Genomic DNA, 21,290 nt, shown 5'->3' with positions numbered 1-21,290 from the left:
CGAGACAGGGCATCTCCCAGCCTTGGCACCCCCAGGGCAGGAAGCACCACAGGGCCACCCTGTTCCACGGAGCGAACCAGGGCTGCTGCACGGAGCAGAAAGGCGAGCGCAGCCTTGCATACAAAAATACCTCTATTGCTCACTGTGCGCGGGCCCGTGGCCCCACTGTCCGCGGCCTTGGCCCGCTTGCAGCCCCCGCGGGCTCCAGTGCTGGACCGGGCGCACGGGTGCCCTCGGGCAGCTCCGCCGCGGCCCCGCGCTGCAGCGGGCAGCGAGCTGCAGGGCCGCCCGCTCCGTCCCTGCTCCGCGTCCCCTCCGCGCCCTCCGTCAGGACTCCAGGCCTCGCGAGAGCCGCAGCAGCTCCTTCTGGCTGTCGATGGCTTTCAGGTGCTGCAGGTAGGCCCAGGTGGAGACGGGGCTCCGCACGCTCAGGGACTGCTCGGAGCCTGCAAGAGAGACGGAACCGAAGCTGGGCTGATGCCTCTGGCTGGGCTCCTCCTTCAGCAGCACCAGCTCTGCTCACCAGCCTCCTCTGGCAGCTCTGTCTCTGCTCACAAGCTGCATCCATCGCTTCTGACTTGACCCATCCATCCACCTCCAGTTGGGTTCACCCCATCCCATTGCATCCCCTCGGGCTCAGCTTGCAGACCCCCTCCGACGCCTTTGGCTCAGCTCACCCATCCCTCTCTGTCACCTCTAGCCTCCTCCGTTGCCTCTGGAGTGGCTCATTGAACCCCCTCCATCACTTCTGGGGAATAGGGGTAGGAATACGAACAGCCTTGTACCCCAGGACGAAGCGATGCACCCGGCTGCTGCCTATGGCTAGAGCCGTACGGCACGGTTAGGGCACGCAGGCAGGTGGGAATCGCAGCCGGATTCTCCCTTCAGCACAACAGGGAGCAGCCTGGAGTCTCCATCCAGGAGAACGTGGGACACAGGCTCACACTGCTCAACATGGCAGGGAGAGGGAGCTCAGCCTCCATCCCTGGATCCCCAAAGTGCCCAGCTCAGCTTCCTCCCATTGCAATGAGGCTGATGTCCCTATGGTGTCCCCAAGGGACTGCACCACGCAAGGACACGTGTTCCCCACGCGGAGCCCCTGGGTGGGAGCGCAGGGTTCCGAGCGGCTCCGCAAGCTCAAGCCGTACACGTGGAGATCCTCATGGCCTTGGGGTCCTCCAGGCGGTGTGGGGAGCGACTCCGCAGTGGGGAGAGTGGGGCTAGGTGGAGAGAGAGACCAGGAGCTTAGCAGTGTCCCCAAAGCCACCCGTGGGTGACGCCAGCCCAACCTGAGCCCTTGGGCGAGCGCTCACCGTGCGCGTGTCCCTGGCAGCGCTGCAGGACACGTACGGTCTTAGCCATCATGTGCTGTGGGCAATGCACAAGGGTCACTTGCTGCCACATCCACCATTCTGCTCCCAGGCTGGTGAGACACGGTCCCCTCTGGCTTTGGTAGCGGATGTGGCTGCCTCATGCCCTCTGCGAAGGACAGCAGCTGGAAGCCAGTCCTGGCTGCTCCTGACACGCTCCAAGAGCTCCAAGGGGACTCTTGGAGAGCTGCACTAAGGCCACGTGGATGCTCTTCACCTGCCTCCAGCGGAGGCTGTGCAGGGGGCACGTCCCACACACGGGGTGACAGGCAGATCCCAAGGCCCCCAGAGGATGGAGGTGACGGGAGCTGCCCTTCCATGGGGCAGCAACGCTGCCTCACTCACCATCTTCTCAAAGTTGATGAGATTCTCGGCCAATGTGCGGTTGCCCTCGTGGATGAACGTCATATCTGCGGGTGAAATCTTGGGATCAGACTGAGACCGGGGCTTGGCTTCAAGGTACCGTGCATTGCCTCAGCTTTCGCCTTGCAAAGAGCAAGCAGTGGTGGGGCCAAGGGCTCAGTCCTCTGAGTCCTGGGGCCAGGCAGTGCCCCACGCAAGCCGTGTTTTGCAAGAGGACCTCACGGCATGAGGACCAGCTGCCTGGCTATGTCTTGGGGTCCCAGATGAGGATGAGGAACCTCTTGGATGCAGGTGAAGGGTTCCCTTTGGCAGGTGCCGAGTCACCTACCTTTGAGGAGAAGGGGCACGAAGGGGATGATGGGGGGGCTCAGCTTGGCGACGGCCAGCCGGTAGACCCTGTGGTTCCACGAGGGGTCCTGGGGACAGAACCAGATTTCAGCATGGGGCAGCCAGAGACACAAAATGCTTCCGAGGAGGGAGATGCGCAGGAGAAGAGCCCTTCGATGTCCTGAACCCGCATGTGTCAGAGCTCGGGGGAGAAGGTGGCACTGTCCCTGTCCCCGTGACCCGGTGTGTTTTTGGGCACTGAGGGCAGGAGGGAGCCCCGGCAAATGCAGGGAGATGGGGGAGACCTTCCCCTTTCTTGTGCACCCACGACCCCATCCTGATGCGCACGGGAGCATCCCTGCTCTGGCTCATCCTCCAGGTGGGAATGACGTGGGCAGGAAGGGGGTCGTGCTCACCAGCATCCGCTCCAGCGCCGAGTGCAGCTTCCGGATCTTGTGGGGCAGCCTCTGTGCAGAGAGTGTCACCAGAGTGTCACCAGCACCGTGTCCCCTCCAGAGCCGCGGCTGCCGCAAGCTCACGGCAGAGGGGAATGTGCCCATCGGTGGTGGCAGCATCTGGCCAAGCTTCAGCTTGGGCATCACCAGCATGAAGGCTGGGATGCAGCGTGATGCCCTTCAGGTCTCCAGGGATCTCCTGGTTTTCACGCCCTGTATTCCCCATCTCTGAGAGTTTGGCTCTGCGACACCCCTTGGTCCCGGTGCTTATTAGGAGGGGTAGATTTGGTGGGGGTTTCCATGAAGGTTCATGGGATTTGGGCACTGAGCTGATTCGAATGTCTGCTCTGATCCTGCCCCTCTTCTAGGTGGGAAACCGGGAAAGACACTCCCGGCATTAGCAGATCTCCCACTTTGGGATTTTGGGGTGTGGGGTCAGCTTGGCCCCCAGCAGCCTGGCCAGGCCATTGCCCTCAGCCCTTGGTCAGGCCAGAGGACACGGATCTGCCCCTCCTTGGGAGGCTCCGTGGGGCCACCACGAGCCCACGGGAGGGCTCTGGTGGCTCCTCACCTCCCAGGTCTTGGCGAGGCGGCTCACGGCCGTGTTGCTCACACCAAACATCACCGCAAAGAAGGAATTCAGGTTCTTCTGCTCCTTGAGGCTGCAAGCGAGGGCAGAGTCAGCCAGAGCACGCGGAGAGGGACCCGATTGCCCGCGCAGGTACCCACTGTGCAGCCAACTTGATGAACTTGCGGAGGAGCTGGGCTCGCCGGCCCACCTCGGGGCAGAGGCACAGCTCTGTGGCCACCCAGTACTGCAGCTCGTTGAAGCGCCGCATCACGCGCTCCAGGTTGGCCGTGGTCACGTCGTGAAACTTCTGCGGCCTCACGATGTAGTGGATCATCTCCACCTGCAGAGCCCAACGCCGTCGGCGAGGGATCCCGCGCCGGGTGGGCATCCCGGGATGCAGATCAGGGCGAGGGGTGCAGGGGGGGTTTCCCCGGACCCTGCGTTGACCCTACCTGGTGGATGCTCTTGAAGAGGTTCCAGTCATAGTCCGTGAGGTGGCTGGCCAGGTCCTTGGAGCTGATGAGGTCCAGGGTTTCAGAGGAGCCGGTGCTGGGACCCAGCTGCTCGGGATGGGGGATCTGCGCATGGGAGAGGGGACACCCATCCCACCCTGCTGTTAGCAAGAGGGAAGACCAGGATGGCTCTGCGGGATGGAGGAACCTCTCACCCTGGGCACAAACCCCATCTCATGGACAGCCCTGCCTACAGCTCCATCCTTCCCTGGTCGTGCCCAGCCCTGGTCTCCCCCGTGTTGGGCTGCCCGTCCAACCCACCCTGCGCTCACCAGGCCACACAGCTCCTCCACGCTCACGGCAAAGAGCCTCTCGTTGAGCCCCAGCGAGGTGAACACCCCCACGGCATCCATCTGCAGCCCCACTTTATCTGCGGGAGAGAGGACGGTCGGCATCGGGATGCAGCCGGCATCCCGGCACGGAGCTGGGATGGACCGGTGACCAGCTCCCAACCCAGCTGCTTCCAGCCCCAGCAGGAGTGAGTAGATCCTCTACTCAGCCCTGGTGAGTAGAGAGATCGAGTCCTGGTGAGTTGAGAGATTGCTTCTCTACTCAGCCCTGCAGAGGCCACATCTGCAGGATTGTGTCCAGTTCTGGGCTCCACAGGACAAGAGGGATGTGGAGCTGCTGGAGAGAGGCCAGCGCAGGGCTACGAGGATGATCAGGGACCTGGAACATCTGCCCTGTGAGGAGAGGCTGAGGGAGCTGGGCCTGTTCAGCTGGAGAAGAGAAGGCTGAGAGGGACCTGAGCAGTGTCTAGAAGTACCTCAAGGGAGGCAGTGAGGAGGATGGGGCCGGCCTCTTTGCACTGGTGGCACCGACAGAACTAGAGGAAATGGCCACAAACTGAAGCACCAAAAGTTCCACAGGAACTTAAGGAAGAATTTCTTGACAGTGAGGGTGCCAGAGCCCTGGAACAGGCTGCCCAGAGAGGTTGTGGAGTCTCCTTCTCTGGAGATCTTCAAACCCGCTTGGACGCAGCCCTGTGCCACGTGCTCTAGGTGACCCTGCGTGTGCAGGGGTTGGACTAGGTGACCTCGAGAGGTCCCTTCCAACCTTAAGCGTTCTATGATTCTATGATCCTATCCAAGAACCCAGCAAATGCTGCCTTTATTCCCTGCAGGGCAGCAGCCCGCGGTGCATTTGCAGCTCTCCAGCAAGAAAAGCCTCTCCGAGGACACGGAGATCCTGCTCACCTCCAGCTGAATTAACCTTCACCAGGAGGTGCTCGCCGTCCCGGCCCAGCTTGGGGGTGAGGGCACGGAGGATGTCCCGCACCGAGGCGTTCACGGGCAGCACCGTGATGAGGCACGAGTGGTCGGGTCTGTAGATCTCATAGGGCACTGGGGAGGGAAAAGGATTTAGAGGGACATCACAGAGGGGACGGAGCCCCTCCAGCAGGGACACACGTGTGTGTCACCTGTACCTTTGTCCTGAGCTCTTAAGGCACAGCTGCTGTTTAGAATTGCCTCCTCCTGGCCTGAAAACCAGTTCACGGAGCTTCGAGCCTGGGGTCAAGGTGGGAGAGAGACGGTCAGTGCGGGGTGATGCTTTGGGCCCATGCACTGACCCTCCCTCCTGCATGGGGACCATGGAGGGAAGGGCAGAGATGACCCAACTCTAGTTCCCTGCAGTTGTCAGGGCTGCCCCTACCTTCGGCTGGGGAGAAACGCTGCCGCCTCCGTTCTCCAGCCTGCACAGAGAGGAGTAAATGTGGGCTTAGAGCCCAGGAGACCACGGCGGTGGACCCGCTGAGCACCCGTGCACCATCCAGCACCCCTGAGCCTCGGCCGTGTTGGGAAATCCTGGTGCCGAGGCTGAGGATGCTCGGGAGCTGTCAGTGCCACGCCAGGATGCCAAGCGATTGCACTGCAAGCTTGTCTGGATTGCTAAGACCTCACCCCAAGGAAAGTGCAATTCCCTGTGGCCTCCAGAGCATGCGGTGGCCCTGGGGTGCCACCAGGCTGTCTTTGGGATGGGCATCCCCGTCCTTCCGCAGGGTGTCCTGGTGGACGACAAGTTGACCATGAGGCAGCAGGTGCCCTCATGGCCAAGGAGGCCAATAGGATCCTGGGGGCATCAGGAAGAGTCTCCAACAGGTCGAGGGGATCCTGCCCCTCTGCTCAGCCCTGCTGAGGCCACATCTGCAGTATTGTGTCCAGTTCTGGGCTCCACAGGACAAGAGGGATGTGGAGCTGCTGGAGAGAGGCCAGCGCAGGGCTACGAGGATGATCAGGGGCCTGGAACATCTGCCCTGTGAGGAGAGGCTGAGGGAGCTGGGCCTGTTCAGCTGGAGAAGAGAAGGCTGAGAGGGGACCTGAGCAGTGTCTAGAAGTACCTCAAGGGAGGCCGTGAGGAGGATGGGGCGGCCTCTTTGCACTGGTGGCACCGACAGAACTACAGGAAACAGCCAGAAACTGAAGCACCAAAAGTTCCACAGGAACTTAAGGAACAATTCCTTCACAGTGAGGGTGCCAGAGCCCTGGAACAGGCTGCCCAGAGAGGTTGTGGAGTCTCCTTCTCTGGAGATCTTCAAACCCGCTTGGACGCAGCCCTGTGCCACGTGCTCTAGGTGACCCTGCGTGTGCAGGGGGTTGGACTAGGTGACCTCGAGAGGTCCCAACCTTCAGCATTCTGTGATTCTATGATTCTATGATTCTGTGATTCTATGATTCTATGACTCACGGTCTGGGCCGCCGCCGGTCCTGCGCTTGCTCCTGGACCATCCCACCCAGGCGAGGGTCCTGGCTCGCCAGGTCTGCGAGGTTCTGCGGATGGGAGACGCCGGGCGCTCAGCAGGGCCCGGCCGCGTCCCGATGCCCTCGGGACGGTGCCAGCTCCCTCCCGGCGTCGCGTACCTGCAGCAGGGCCGTGGTGCTGCGGTCGCCCTGCAGCAGGCGCCCGTAGAGCAGCACCCACTGGCTCACCAGCCGCAGGATCTTGCGGCGCTTGTGCAGGGAGTAGGTGGCCTTCTCCTGCTCCGAGCCCTCCAGCGGCTCCGCGCGGAAAGTGGGATGAGTCAAGGAGGGGGTCACCACTGGGAATGAGGGGAGAGGACAGGGAGGAGACCCCAATACCAGGAGGAGAGACAGGGGATGCTCTGTGCCTGAGAAACCTGGGGTTCTCTTGGAGTCCACCAAGGAGCCACTGGGAAGGCAGGGAGCAAGCGGAGCAGTCCTGGGCAGGGGGATGCACGCTGTGGTGTGGACCCCCCGGCCCCCCTTCATCTGCAGAAGGATATTGGTGCAGCAAGGCTCTGCAGAGCTGCGACGTCGGCATGAACACGGTGTATGTCAGCAGGAAATCCCCCAGCAGGGTGTCTGCAAGAGACCAAACCGGGCCCTGTTCGGGCTTCACGAAGCTCTGGGCACCCATCCCCTGTTCGGGGTCTATTTGGGGCAACCACAATCTTCCCTCCGTGGGGACTCTGCTCTTGGTCTTGGACCCAGGCCATGATTTGTTCCTAAATGCTGAGGAAAGGGCTGGCAAGAACGTGAGCTTATAGGGATGAAAGCGTTAAAGAAATGGCAGAAGTTCAGCAGGCAGAAAGGAGCTCACAAAACAGCCTTGGATGAGGCTAGTTCAGAAGCTCATTCCTTACTCACTGGGGACATCTCCTGGTTCCTCCCTCACCCTATTTTCCTCGCTAAAAGGCAGAGGGAGGTGAAGGGAATCACCTTCTCCTAAGGGTGAGACCAGCTGCTTTTTGGGGGTACCCAGGCTGTCCTTGCCAGGGCAGGGATGCCCACGTACCCGCAGGGTCATAGAGCGTCGCGTCCAGCCTCATGAACTCCAGCAGATGCTCCAGGATCTTCTCGGGCGTCCCAGCCATCACCGAGTACCTGGCAGGGAGAACGCAGGGAGCATCAGGCAGGGAAGGACACAGCACCAGAGCCGTGTCCTCACCAAGGGACAGCCAGCTTGGCCAGGCATCCCTGTCCCCGCTCCGGGGACAGGATCCTCCCAGGGGAGTCCTCCAAAGGGAGCGGGACGGCACCAGCTCAGAGATGGGCTGCAGCCAGCAAGGGACATGGGGACACTGGGAGCCCTGCAGACACGTGTCCCTCACCCAGGGACACCTCCAAGCAAGGAGGGATGGGGACGGGCCACTGTTACCTGCTGCTCCTCGCTGTGACCGACTGGCTGCTGCCACCCTGCAGGTTCTTGTGCAGGATGAGCACCACCTTCCCGTGCTCCTTCAGACGCATGGTGTTGGCCTCGACATCCTAGAGAGTGAGAACTGCCATGAGCGTCGGAGAGGGATGCCGGGCTCCGGGACCTTGATCCGATCCCCCAAAACCATGGCCCAGGGCTGCTCACGGCCTCCTGCACCCTGCACTGGAGCTGGTGGGCAATGATGGGTGCTAGTGTCTCAAACCCATGGGAGCAGGCACCCTGGGTGGTGCCAGGGGAGCTGGTTGCATCCCCAAAACCACATCGGAGATGCAGAAGAAGAGAAGACCTTCCCGGGGCCCTGGGAGCACTATGACCCCAGTGCATCCCACATGAGAGGCATGAAGCGCCTTGGAGCGAGCAGCGCTGACGTGTCCAGGGTCCTGCTCACCTTGAGGATGCGGTTGAAGTCCTGCTTGTCCACACGCAGGAAGTGGCAGTTGTCCTCCCGCAGAATGATGGTGGCCGCACGGGGCGCGTCGTTGACCAGGGCCAGCTGCCCAAAATCGTCCCCTTCGTGTAGGGTGGCCACCAAGCCCTGGGGAAGGAGGGACAGGGTGGGAGCCCTCACCCTCGCTCTGGACCATCAAAGCTGAGTGTCTAGAGAGCTCCACCAGCACTTGGGGACAGTGAGGGTGAGGATGGGCCTAGGGAGCTCCAGGGGCTCCATGTACCTTGCCGTGGGTGACCACGTTCACCGAGCCCTTCCAGATGATGTACCACGATGTGCCTTTATCTCCTTGGCTGAACACTGCAAAGAAAACTGTGGTGTCCAGCACTGGGACAGGGGTGTCCCCTGAGCATCCCCCATGGGCATCGGCCTTCTTCAGCCACCCCAGGAGCCAACCCGGCCCAGGTGCTTTAGTCCCCTCCATCTCTGGTCCGTGAAGATCCTAAGGTTGCTGCAGGACATCGGGCATGTCCCCAGCTGGTGGCAATGGCTCCAGCCGCTCGTCCTTAGCAGGGGACCCTCTTCGAGATGCCAGCCCAGCCCAGCAGCCTCTCCTGGAGCAAGGGCCAGCTGAGGCCGATACTCACGCACGGTGCCGGCCCTGGGGTGCGACTCGAACATCAGCACGGCCGCCAGCTCCCGCTTCACCTGCAGCGAGAGGCGCCCTCCCTTAGTGCCACCACGGCCTGGAGCCGAGCGAGGAGGGGACGCGTTCAAACAGAGGTGGCAGGGACATGAAGGGACCCCGCGGTGGTTGGAGAGGGCAGAGGGGGAGAACGGGGAGATGTCCCGATGCCTTGGGAGGTGACGATGAGCCAGGGCAGAGTTTGGAGACGAGGAGCACAGCATGGCCACACTCACCGAGTTGGAGAGATGAGCCACAGCCTTTATGTGCAGGAGCTCCTCAAATATGAGCTCCAGCTCATCCTCTGTGCGCTGCGTGGGCCTGCGGGGAGAGCTGGAGTAAGTGGCAGTCCGGGATCCAGTGCTGTGGGATATGGCACCCCCGGAGAAGGCTCTGTACCCTCTCCCTGCCACGTCCTGGGGCACAGCCCGGTGCAAACGCTCCTCTACAGACACAGCCTGGTGGGCAGGGAAGCCTCTTTCTCTCCCCAAAGTATTGTCCAGAAGGTGCCAGGAGGGTCTCAAACAAGGGCCACTAAATACCCTGCATGGGTACCACTGCGCTCTGAGGTCCTCGGAGCCATCCGAGAGCCTGGGAGAAGATGCTCGGGTCACCCTGCACCCCAGCCCTGTGCAGAAAACCTTCCTTGAGCTCTGTCCATGGCAGCCTTTGGCATCTCCAGCCACCGCGAGTGAAGCTGGGTTGAAACGGGCCCTGTGTCCCTCCCACTCCCTGGGGACGGCCTGGACACTCACGGCTTGCGCAGGGCCATGGTGAGCAGCGCATCAGGGCCCAGCTGGGCCAGGTAGCCCAGTGCCTCCAGCAGCTCCTCCGCATCCCGAAGCCCATGGCCAGGCTCGGGGCTCAGCTCGAGCTCCGCGAAGCGGTAAAACTGCGTGTCCTTGTCCTGGAAGTGCCACTCCTGCTTCACTGCGGGAAGAAGCGCGTGGGAACTGAGCTGTGCCCGGTGGCACGGCCGGCTGGGCACGGCCAGGCGCGTGCGCACCCATGGGAGACGCTGGCTGGTACCCCGACCCACGTCACCAACAGCCCCAGAGAGACCTCTGGGGTCCCAGGTGCTGCCCCTGCTCACCGTGCGTGAGGACTCCTCCGTCCACCAGCACCTGGCACACGCCGACCGCCTGGCTCCGCGTCTGCACGCCGAGCCCCGCGCCCAGCAGCCAGTCCACCAGCTCCTTCCCGGAGCAGCACTGCCTGCAAGGGCACACAGCATGAGGAGGGCACTGCCTGCAAGGGGCAGGGCGAATCCTGACATCCTCGGGGTGCCCGGTCCCTGGACGGAGCCTGGAGCAGCCCGTGGTACCCCCAGTGCGTGGCACCCCTCTGCTCAGCCCTGGTGAGGCCACATCTGGAGTATTGTGTCCAGTTCTGGGCTCCACAGGACAAGAGGGATGTGGAGCTGCTGGAGAGAGGCCAGCGCAGGGCTACGAGGATGATCAGGGGCCTGGAACATCTGCCCTATGAGGAGAGGCTGAGGGAGCTGGGCCTGTTCAGCTGGAGAAGAGAAGGCTGAGAGGGGACCTGAGCAGTGTCTAGAAGTACCTCAAGGGAGGCAGTGAGGAGGATGGGGCGGCCTCTTTTCACTGGTGACACCGACAGAACTAGAGGAAACGGTCACAAACTGAAGCACCAAAAGTTCCACAGGAACTTAAGGAAAAATTCCTTAACAGGGAGGGTGCCAGAGCCCTGGAACGGGCTGCCCAGAGAGGTTGTGGAGTCTCCTTCTCTGGAGATCTTCAAACCCGCTTGGATGCAGTCCTGTGCCACGTGCTCTAGGTGACCCTGCGTGTGCAGGGGTTGGACTAGGTGACCTCGAGAGGTCCCTTCCAACCTTCAGCATTCTATGATTCTACGATTCTATGTCCCACCTGTGGTGCCGCAGGTGATGCTTGTGGTCACGGATGAGGCCGGGGCAGGTGATCACGAGGTGGCTGAAGAGGAGCTTCCCAGCTCGCCAGATCTTCTCCGAGGATGCCTGGAGGGCAAGGAAGACCTATGGTCTGCAGAGGGAATGGTGCCCCCGGGCACCCCTCCTTGCCATGAGGACGTGGGAAGGGAGGTGCGGACTGATTGCTCCGAGGCATCGCAGGGTTTGTCCCTGCAAGGGTCCTAAACCCGGCCAAGGTCATGCATAACATGATCTCCATCCCTGGCCCCCGGACTGACCAAAGCTCAACTGCGCTGAGCTGAGGGCCCTGCGCACTGGGATGCTCCAGTCCTGTCCTCCCATCTCAGCCTTCAAGGCACATTCCTCCACCCCAGCATCCCCCAGATCCCAAACTTCAGCCTTTGTGGATATTCCCTGCCAACACACCTGGGTCAGGCTATGTCCATAGTCCAAGGCAGATTCACTGTCCAAAAGCGGGGTCTGCGAAACCAAAGAGAAGGGACATGGTGAGTGTGGGGTCACAGCTATGGTCCCACAGCGTCCTGCGTGGTCCAGGCAGGTTCCTGCTTCCCCCAAGGCACTTAGGAGGACATGGACTTCACAGGAGCTGGGTTGAGCTCTTGGATCAGCCCCTATGAGGGTTATCGGCATTACCGCAAGGTGCCCAACTTGCATGGACAGGCACTACCAAAGTTAACTCCTCAGACACCACCAAAAACTGCTTCGTGGAGCAGCTGGTTGAGATATCCCAAAGGGAAAACAAGTTTGGACCCAGTTCAAAACACTACAGTTACCTTACAGCATCCTCACATCACCACCACGTGCATGCCAGAGACTTGCAAACAAGAAACCCCCCGCAGTTGTGTTTAATTTCAAAAGGGGAAGTTCCAGTAAAATAAGGAAGCTGGGAGATAAAAGAAGGAAGTTAAAAGACTAAAATCCTTGTAAGCAGCGATCAAAGACGGTGCATTTGGGGTACAGAGCAAACACTTGCGGAGAAGAACTTCAGAAAGACCCACAGAAAGCTCGTGTGGCCCTAGGGTGAGGAGAGGCGTTCAGACCTGGAAGGGTTTCCTCCAACTTTGAAACCGGCTCCAAATGTGAAAGACAGAGAAGATCACAGGCTCCAGCAGCTTATTGGAAAGGCACAAGAAGGCCCTGAAGAATTGGAGAAACAACTTGTGGGGGCACCTAAGGACCAGATCTGCTCCTGTCTGCACTATGGAAGAGGACAGGGGTCCAGAAGACTTGTGGTCAGCAAAGAAAACGATGAATTTTGTGTCTGTGTGCACCAGGGAGGAGCGCATGCCTGAATCCTTCTTTGCAGGCTACATGTTGCAGAACTGGTCTCCAATGAAGCACTGCTGGAAAAAGGTTACAGACTAAATCATGAAAATAAGCAGTCACCAATCACTGGTGGTCCCCGGCATGTCGAGGATCTAGAAACAGTTGATTTAATCACAGATTGCAACCTCTCGTTTTCTTCGACACCAAAGAGATGGAGGTAGCAAATATGAAGCTATTTGAGGGGGATCCTGCACTTGGGGAGGAATAACCCCAGGCACCAGCAGCTCCGTGGAGCAGGGTTTGGGAGTCCTGGTTGGCACCAAGTATACCAGGAAAACAGAAGAACAGGTAAAATTTAAATATTAGCAAGGGACAGAAGAAAACAAGCCCAGATTTTCCACATTCCTAGTGACGGGCTCCAAACTACCTCAAGGAAAGAACTAGGCAATTTAATGGGAGCTAAAAAATATCTATCGAAGTTTGCTACCTGCAAAAACATGAGTTCCACCCCAGGAAAACAGAGCCACGAGTCACTAATGGAGAGGGCAGAATAAAACTTGGAAAAAACAATGTTGATATTGAACCCCCATAGGCTGGTGTCCGCTCCAGGCGGATCTGACACGCTCCAGCCGTTCCCATGCTGCAGCCACCCCCTGCTCGCCTTCCCGTGCCTGCGACTTCCTCTGCACGTCCTTTCTAAGGTGTTTATTCAGGCAGCGAAGCCTGGAGCTTATCTCTGAGCGCTCTTCCCTGTTGTTTGGGATGCAAATTCCAGGCAGCTTTTGTACCGTGCCGCATGAGAAACGGCAAGCCGGTCCCTCCCGCACGGCGCTGAATTCCTCCGTCCAGCTCCCTTTCTCTAAATAGCCTCCTTGTTCCTTAAAAACGCACCCTTTGGGAATGGAAAAACCCAAACGGAGACCGAGTTCTTTTTCTGCTTAATTCAAACTGAAGCAACACGTGAAGATTTGATCCAGTGCTATTTTCTAAGACCAGCTCTTTAATGTCTTTGCCATTTACCAAAGCCAGACCTAAAAGAGCATCACGCTTTTTGGCTTGGGGACTCTCCTGGAACAATCTGTCACTGCTGTCAGGAATAGCTGGGAATTCTCTTCATGCTCTGGGCTGAGGGTCTGGATAGACCAGCCACCACCTGCAAGGGCACTGAGCAGAGCGAGTCTCACCCACGTATTTTCCAGCCTGGCAGGGCAGGATTTTCTACATTTGTCTCAAAAATAAGTCCTCATCCCCACGTGGGGCCCAGCGAGACACCCATGGCATCCCATTCTAATCCCATTCCCCACTGTATTTCCAAATTGCTCCCCTTTCATACTGAGCAGGAATGGCTATGTCATTGCAATGATGAAAACGCAAGGGAGCATCCAAGCCATGCACCTCCTGCCTTCAACCCATGCCTGGGTATGGGTATGATGGTGGCCCTGGTCATGGATTTTCCATCTCCTTCTCCTTTCACAGATGACCCTGGGGAGTGCCAGGCTGTAGTCCCTGTCCTGACACATCCAGAGCTTCCTGCGAGTTCCTGGCTCCCCTTCTCGTTCTTTCCTGCTCTCCCCAAACAAGGCCCCACGGCTGGGAGCCTCCTGCTCCTCATCACACTGGCTCCCATCACCAGGAGAAGGGACCTGGAGGGGGATCTCAGTGACTGTGGAGCTGTGTCTGTCCCCACGTCTGCTCATGGATCCAAACAGCGGCTCCAGGGCATCCCCCAGCTCCACGGATGCCTGTCAGGAGCAGGGGAGCTCTTGGGGTTGGGACTCCCTTGGCTCCTTTAGTGCTGTCATTTCCACTGCTGTCCCCCATCAGCAATTGTTTTTTTTTCCTGTTTTTTTTTTTTCCAGCTGTTTCAGTTCAAAGAAGGGAGACAAAAAGAAAACAGCAGCTCCCTCTCCCGCTGCCCAAGAGCCTGGGTGATCCCATCCCTGCACCCTGGGGCCACCTCGTCCCGGCCACCCTCTCACCCCACGGTGGCAGAAGTCACCAGAAAGCCCCGCTCCACACTGCAAATCCACAGGCTCCATCTCCCCTGCAAGCGCTGACGGAGGGGAAACTGCGACGGGATGAGGGATGCGGGCTCCCGCGCGGCCCCGGCCCTGCATAAACAACCTTTCATCTCTGCTGCACGCGCCGAATAAATCCCAGGCTACGGGAAGCCCAGGCACCCGTCAGACCTGTTCCCCACGCCACGCGCTGGGACAGTTAGCGCACGTTGAGCATTAACCCCGAGACGGGATCAGAGCGATCCTTCCTCAAGGTGCTTTCACCTGCACGGCGGTTATCTCAAGGGGAAGATTTTGCAAGCTCACACTTTTATTTCCGGCTGCTTGGTGATGATAGAGGCGATTACAAAGCCCGGCTCTATGGGAAGGGCTGCAGCAGCACGGGTGAGTTGGCATCTTCTGGGCCAGGTGCTGCTCTGCCCTTGCTGCTTGGTCTGCGGCAGCATTTCCTAGTCCTGCAAGACCTCAGGTATCTCCTGGAGCTCCTTCTTTGCCCCAGGGCTTTTTCTTCCTCCTCTGAGCAGCCCAGACCAGAAGAAGAGTCCTGGTCCAAGCCAAGAACAGGCACGTGGTGGTTTGCAAGATGCTTAAGAGATAGTGGGGGAGCAGGGGGAACGCGAGCAGCTCTGCAAATGCAGCAGGTCCCTGGAGACGCTCCCAACCTGACCACTCCACTCCTGCGGCTGGGACACCGTGACTTACTCACTGTGCAAACTTTCACGGGCCTCGTGACTGCCCCATGGAACAGGAAACTCTCCGGCAATTGTAGAGCAAATGTTTGCAAACCCAAGCCAGGCCGCGGCCGCAGCGCGGAGCTCCCTCCCGTGGGACCCGGTGGCAGACGTCACCACCTCCGTGCATGGGCACCAGCTGGTCCTCAGCACCTTCCAGACCCCAAACATCCCCTCGTGAACCGGCCAGCAAGGAAAAGTCTTAGAAATGTCCTGAAACGTGTTCCCAAAGTGTGCTCGCTCCCCTGCACTTTGCTATGGCGGGTGCTGCGCCGTTCCTGAGTCCATCCTGACTCAACAGGATGCCCGGCCCGCCCTGAGCGCCTGCCTAATTGTCACAGCATCCCCGCTGCCGTCTCCAAACGGCTTCCTAAGGAGTTGCCTGTTTCCATCTTCCTGCTGACGGGACACAAGGGCACTCAGATCCTGTCTGTCTCCAGAAATCCGGCAGCCGCAGGCGCCCAGCCAAGGCCGGGAGCAACTGTTCCGCGCTCGCGCGCCGCTTTGTTTGGGATTCCGAGGAAAACAACAGGAGCTATTTCAGGCTTTACGGCTCCAGAGAAAGTCCTCGCCCATCCGCAGCCTCCAAGAGCATGGCAGCGAGCCAGGCTCCTGCCTTCCCCCCCGGACCCTTGATGGAGAGGGGGCTCTGGAGGACTTGCTCTGCCCCTCTCCGTCTTCTCACCATACGGATAACGCTCGTACTCAAGTGTCACAGCCGTTCTTGGAAGGGACAAAGCACAGAGCTGCCTGGGGATGCTGCGATGCACCAGCGATGCCAAGGAGCGAGAGCCTGAGCTGGAGCCTCGTTGCTCAAACCAGGGCTGAGCTGAGCCCGGTGCCAGGGAGAGCTCCCACCTGCACATACTCTTCACAGTATTTTGTCAGATGGATTTTTAAATACTGCCTCTGCACCCTCCTGCTCTCCTGAGCTGCCTGGGTTTTGCTGTCCTGTGCATTCGGTTAGGAAAAGAAATCAGTTTCCACCACTTGGAAACAGGGGAAAGGAAAAGAAAGAGGGAAATCTTTCTTATTTGTAAAGTAACTTCAGTGCCACATAAAAATGCTAAAAAAAGAGGGTGGTTGTCTCCTTAATGTTTTTTTTTCATTAAAACCTTTGGCCTCAGGTGTCCCCCCTTGCAGCAAGGGGCCGGAGATGGCCTGGAGCAAAGAAGCTCCAACAAAAGGGTGCTGGAACCGCGTGCTTGCACCGCTGGGACGGGTGCACGCGCCTGTGGCCACGCACTGCTGTCACCTCCTGATCCAAAGGGGCCAGAAGAGGCCACAAGCGGGGACCGAACGTCCCCTCGGGAGACCAGCAGCTCTTGGCAAGGGGACCGCGCTGACCCCGGCCTGGGAGCCGTGATGCTGAGCCCTGTCCTGCTGCCAAGCGGCAGGTTTCGCCCTGTAGAAACAGTCTGACCCGATGCAGAAGGAACATTTCGAACCGTGCAGAGGCAGAGCCGCGGGGACGGTGTTTCCTGTTCGCACGCTCGGGTCCCGCGCGCGCTCGGCCGCCGCTGCCCGGGCGCTCGCTGCCGGAGCACAATAGCACAGGGCTCATTTCATGCCTCGCTGCGAGCTACGCCTGGAGAAGGGCTCGGGGCAGGCGGCTGCAGAACCGCTCTCCCCGCACGCCTTGCCTCGCAGCGAGCAAACAAGGCGGCGGGGAGCAGCGTGCAGGTCACAGATCACAGCCCCGTGCCAGGCCACCTGGAAAGGCAGCAGGAGCCTGGACCTGCCCTGCAAAACCTTGCCCAGGAAGCGGGTCTGGAGGCTGAGATAAGTCACTGGGGCCATGTGTAGGTCCCCCAGGTTCCCCATTTTGTTGTGTCCCTGTTAACACCCCTAATCCCACGACAGCAACCAGCCCTAGAACCACTGCCAAGCAAGGAGCCCCCAGCCTGGTAGATGCTGCAAGGGGCTGCACCAGCGTGGGGAAAACCACCAGGTAAGGTGGGTTGAGGGGTCCTTTCCCTCCTGGCCGGACCCCTGGGGCTCCCAGCACCCCTGGGGCAGCACTCAGTGGCCTGTGGTCGCCCCCGGGCCCCCACGCGCACAGCCCACACTCACCCAGCGGATGCCCTGGATGCGGGGCAGGCTGCCCCCCTCGCCCTCCAGCCGGATCTCGTAGCTGGAGCTCCGGAACAAGTGCATCTTCTTGAGCAGCACCGAGAGCCGGTTCCCGTCAGCGGCGAGCCCGCCGGGTAGCGGCGGCGGCGCGGCCGCTCCGGGGCCCGGCTCCAGCCCGGTTCGCCATGTGCCCAAGCGGCTCCGGGCCAGCGGAGCCCCGGGCCGCCGCCGCGCCGCCTCCGCGCTCCCGCTCGCGGCCGCCGCCCCGGCCCCGCGCACCTTCATGCGGCGGCTGCGCGGCGGGACGGAGCCATCGCGGCCGCAGCGCCGCGCGGGGCTCCGGATCCGCCACGCCGCGGCTCGGGGGCGGGCCGGGCCGGGCCGGGCCGGGCCGGGTCGGCGCCGCCGCCGCTGCCGCCGCCGCCGCCGCCGCCGCCGCGCCGGGCTGGGCGCGCTCCGCCCCCGAGCGCGCTGGGACCGGGAGCGGCGCCCGCAGCGGGGCCGGGACGCCGCGGACACCCCCCTCGCAGCGCCGGGACCCCCGGGGGAGGCAGGGCGGGAGTCTCGTCCCCGCGACCCACGTGGCTGCCGCGACCCCCGGCCGGTCCCTTGTTCCTGGGACATGTTCGGCCACATGTGTGGCCCGGGACCCCTGCGATCCCCAACCGGTCCAAGGGGGCCTGGCTGGACCCTGGGAGACCCTGCTGACCTGGGGGTGGAAGTGGGGCAGCTCCCCCATCTCCTAGTGCTGCTGGTTGAGTTTCCCAGGGAGAGGAGAACACGGAGGCAGCAGGGCTTGGGGACACCAAGGAGAAGGCCATCCAAGTTCCCGCTTGCTAATTCCGTTTCTTCTGCAGCAGCAGATGCATCTTGTGCACCTCCGTGGCTTTTGGAGCACGGCATGTGTGCCACGGGCTGGACGCCCAGACGTGCAGACCTTCCCTAAGCATCACGATTTGGATGCTGGCTTAGGACACGGGCTCCTCTCCTGGCTCTGTTGCGGCCTCTCCAAGGACCTTGGTCATGTCTGCATCTTTCTGGGTCTCAGGTCCCTGTTGTAGGAAGGAATTTAACAACCTGTGCTGGAGAAGACTTCTCCTGGGATTAAGGCAATCGAGGGGCACTTGGATGTCCTACAGCTTGAGAACAGAGGTCCCGCTCAGGCTGCTTTGATGTAAATCAGCAGCTTTGCTATTAAAATGGCTGTGGCACCTGCCCGGGGCTGCCAGCGTGGAGGATCAGCCCCTGCACGGGGACGTCATGGGACGAAAACAAAACCTGGGGCCGTAGGCAGTGGCCCCAAGGCGCGTGGGCATCTCCCCTTCCCGTCCGTGCATCCCTTGGGCCCAAATCCCCCGTCTCCATGGGCATCTCCCCTGTCCCCACAGGCATCTCCCCACTGTCTGTGCAGCACTGAGGACTCTGGAAGACTCCGAAGCTGCTGCTACTTGTGCAGCCGTCTGCTCAGTGCTGGGTGCCACCAGGCTGGACACTGCCCTAAATTAAAGTGTCCTCCTCGTGGGGTGGCATTTGCAGCCCCTCCTGACCCCTGAGGTCCTGCTCCATCTCGAAGGAAACCTCCCCAGCCATAACCTCCTCCTTCTGCATCAGCCCAAAAAGGGGTTGTGGAGGGACAACTTGGCGTGGGCAACCACAAGGCGCCACGGGGGGTGACCAGGAAACCCTCCCCTGGTCCTGCTTGTCTAGCAAACACCATCCGCAGCCGAGCCAGCGAGCAGGGGCAGCAAAGGAGCTCCTCTGCTCTCAAGGAGCTGCTGGTGGGATGGAAACGCTCGCAGGGCAGCGGGCCAGGACACGGCCTCGCCGCTGCTCCAAGGGAGGATGCTGGCTCGGCTGCGGCAGGGAGGAACCCTTTGGAAAGCACCCCGCTCTCACGGAAAGCGCTCTGGGCTGCGCCGCAGTTTGCACATCAAGGATCTGCTCACCTTTGACCGGCCCCTGCGTCTCTGCTGACATGCGCGAGAGATCCCCGCGCCGCTCAGACATGCCCCCATGCAAATGAGAGAAAATTAAGCGCAGTTAGTGAAGGAGGAAGGGTTGTGAGGAAAGCAGGAATTCTGGGCCAGGGCTTGGAGAAGTGTTTCCTCTTGAGGGCTCCTCCCGAGCAGCCGTGTGTGGATGCAACACGCTGAAGATGGGACACCTGCCTTGGCCCCACCAAGGTCTTCCTCCCTGCATCGTGGCTGCAGCGCCGAGCTCGTTCATGACCAACGCTTCCACCTTCCCATCCTGGCTCCAGTTAGCCCCAGCAATCAGGGATGCCTGGCCGCATTTCCAAGAGAGCTTCCTCCAAGAGAACTCCTTGCTTCCTCCCACCCTGCATTCCTGGGAACTGCTCCCAGGAACAGGCCTGGGAGTCGTGTAGTGCAGAAAACTTTCCAAGGTCGGAGCTGGCGCAGCTGTGCAGGCAGGGAGTGCACGGGATGGAGCGGCTTGGCCCTGTTCTCCCACGCGGGGAAGCAGTAGGATGCACAGGGAAACAGGACAGCAGTCCTCAGCGAGGACCTTGTAGCCGTGGCCCAGCTGGATTCCGGCTTGGGAAATGCAAGGTGCTTTGCAGACACTGCAAAATGCACCCATAGACACTCCAGCGGGAGCTACGTGCTGCTGAGCCCTCGCTGCTGGTCCAAAACCTCTGGGAAATGAGGGAATCCTGCAAGGATTTTGTGCTCAGTCAAAGGCATCTCCATGCTCCCTGTCCTGGCGGTCCTGGTCCTCTGCATGCGGGACAGCTCTGGAAAGCTGGATCGGGTCCACCTAATCCAGCATCTCCTCTTTGCTGGGCCAGTAATAGGCACTATAGGGAAGGGGGGTGAAACCACCCTGCAATCCAAAGCCATGTGGACATTTGCCCCTGCATCCAGGGTGCCGCTGTGGCTTTCCCTACAGCGTTTCCAGCTGCAGATGAAGCTCAGGAATGCCTGGTCACTGCTGCTGTGGAGCAATTGCTGGCCCTGTCGGCATGCAGGGGTCACCAGCTTGGGCCGCAGGGACGCATTTCTAACAGGCTGCACCAGCTGCCCCAGTCGAGTTAGCTCATAGCAGTGCTTCTGTGCTGCCATAAAATGCAAACAGAACAACTCTGCTTTATCTAACCCTTTATCATTGTATTTAACTTGCTTGTTTTATCTGCACTTGAATAATAATTAATCTCCTGGAGCAGTCAGGCCTGGTCCCCTGTTAATTTGCTTTTTACTAAGAACATATTCGACTCTGAGACCTTGTTGGAGCTGCTTGACTTTGCAAAGGGAATGATTTCCCCTGTCAAGCTCCGTCCCAGATCTTTTCCAGTGAAATCGGTGGCTCTGGTGTTTGTGCAAACATCTGTTTTAACCCGCAAATCTTATCAGTGCCAGACTCAGACCTTCAGTGACACAGCTGGGAGTGATATACGGCTAATAACGAATTCCTGAAGGCGTTGAGCTACGCATTTCAGGACTCGGACAACTCGGAGGGCTGTAACTTCCATGTTTGGCAAAAAAAAATAGACTTTTTTTTTAAAAAATGTGCGTTTCTGGTGGCAAATGCCTTGTTGTTGCTTTGTCACCTCCCCGTTCTCGGTGACTTATGGCTGTGCCCCCAGCGTGGGTATCGCAGCCCTCGTGGCAGCCGGGGTCCCCTCCACGATGCTGGAGCAAAGGGCTCACGTCCGCCCGGTGCTTTCCTTGATTGGGAGCACAAATGGGGCGATTTCCAGGGATCTCTGAAATGCATCCCGCTCGCGAGGGCCGCAGGGGTGGCCAGTCAGGCGAGCATCCAGCAGGACGTGCCTGTTCCCCGGGAGATGATAGATTCCCTGTGGCTTCGGAGCTGTGGTCGGCGCTCCCGGTCGGGATCTCTACAATAAACCCTCTCAGCAGGAATGGAAACCCTTCCCAGATGGCTCCAGTGCCCATAAATCACGGCAGGACCTTGGAGGCTGCAGGCCTGGGCTCACTGTGGCCTCGGTCACCCACCCCCTGCACGGGACGGCTGCGTCTTGGTGGCAGGGACTGCGGCACGATTGGGGGCAGAGATGTGGTATTTTGCAGTCATTTCCCTGGTTGGAGTCACAAGTCCATAGGCATTCCCGGGGCTGCTGCCCAGGCATTGCCTAGAGCTCCCTGCTTTAATAGCCAAACGTAAATAAAGATGCGAGCAGAAAAGGTCTATCCCCGGGCGATGCTGCGGACTGGGAGGAAGGGGCTAAAGCGACGGGATGATGAAATTTGAGGATGCTGCTATGGGGCTGGGGTGATGCTCCTCCCTGATATGGAGCCTGGTGTCACCATTACGGCCCCCCTGTCTGGGTGGCTCCTTTAGCGTCGCTCCTGGGGTTGGTGACGACCTGTGTGTCCCTCCTATGGGGCTCTGCTCTCCTGCGGGCTCTGGGGACCTGCCTGGTCCCACTGCAGACCTCAGGGC

The 21,290-nt window shown here is 60.1% G+C and overlaps 1 protein-coding gene across 1 annotated transcript; it reads right to left on the bottom strand.

Moving 5' to 3' along the window:
• Positions 1-315: 315 nt before the first annotated feature.
• Positions 316-17,150, bottom strand: RAPGEF3 (Rap guanine nucleotide exchange factor 3). Its single transcript, XM_088531778.1, has 27 exons — positions 16,866-17,150; positions 11,183-11,236; positions 10,737-10,843; positions 9,941-10,062; positions 9,603-9,777; positions 9,084-9,168; positions 8,810-8,870; positions 8,446-8,522; positions 8,163-8,309; positions 7,715-7,824; positions 7,352-7,440; positions 6,840-6,918; positions 6,457-6,607; positions 6,284-6,366; positions 5,252-5,291; positions 5,025-5,106; positions 4,795-4,941; positions 3,871-3,968; positions 3,539-3,664; positions 3,245-3,426; positions 3,087-3,177; positions 2,477-2,527; positions 2,062-2,149; positions 1,716-1,780; positions 1,314-1,368; positions 1,149-1,220; positions 316-446 (listed from the first exon to the last, which is right to left on the bottom strand). The coding sequence occupies exons 1-27, from the start codon at positions 17,148-17,150 to the stop codon at positions 328-330; spliced, it is 2,841 nt and encodes a 946-aa protein (XP_088387904.1). The 3' UTR covers positions 316-327.
• Between the last annotated feature and the right edge of the window lie 4,140 nt (positions 17,151-21,290).

The sequence above is a fragment of the Tinamus guttatus genome, unplaced genomic scaffold (assembly GCF_059628265.1).
Source record: "Tinamus guttatus ecotype Peru unplaced genomic scaffold, ASM5962826v1 Tinamus_guttatus_pri_ptg000433l, whole genome shotgun sequence".
NCBI classification, from domain to species: Eukaryota; Metazoa; Chordata; class Aves; order Tinamiformes; family Tinamidae; genus Tinamus; species Tinamus guttatus.
The sequence above is the reverse complement of the archived record's forward strand: the minus strand, read 5'-3'. Positions and strand labels throughout refer to the sequence as shown.

Bases quoted from the DNA above. Each gene is read 5' to 3' on its own strand.
- RAPGEF3 (XM_088531778.1), bottom strand. From the start codon at position 17,150: ATGAAGGTGCGCGGGGCCGGGGCGGCGGCCGCGAGCGGGAGCGCGGAG. The intron at 1,221-1,313 runs GTGAGCGCTCGC...CTCTCCACCTAG, and splicing joins CTGCCAGGGACACGCGCACG to CCCCACTCTCCCCACTGCGG. The intron at 447-1,148 runs GTACGGCTTGAG...TCTCTCTTGCAG, and splicing joins GGCCATGAGGATCTCCACGT to GCTCCGAGCAGTCCCTGAGC.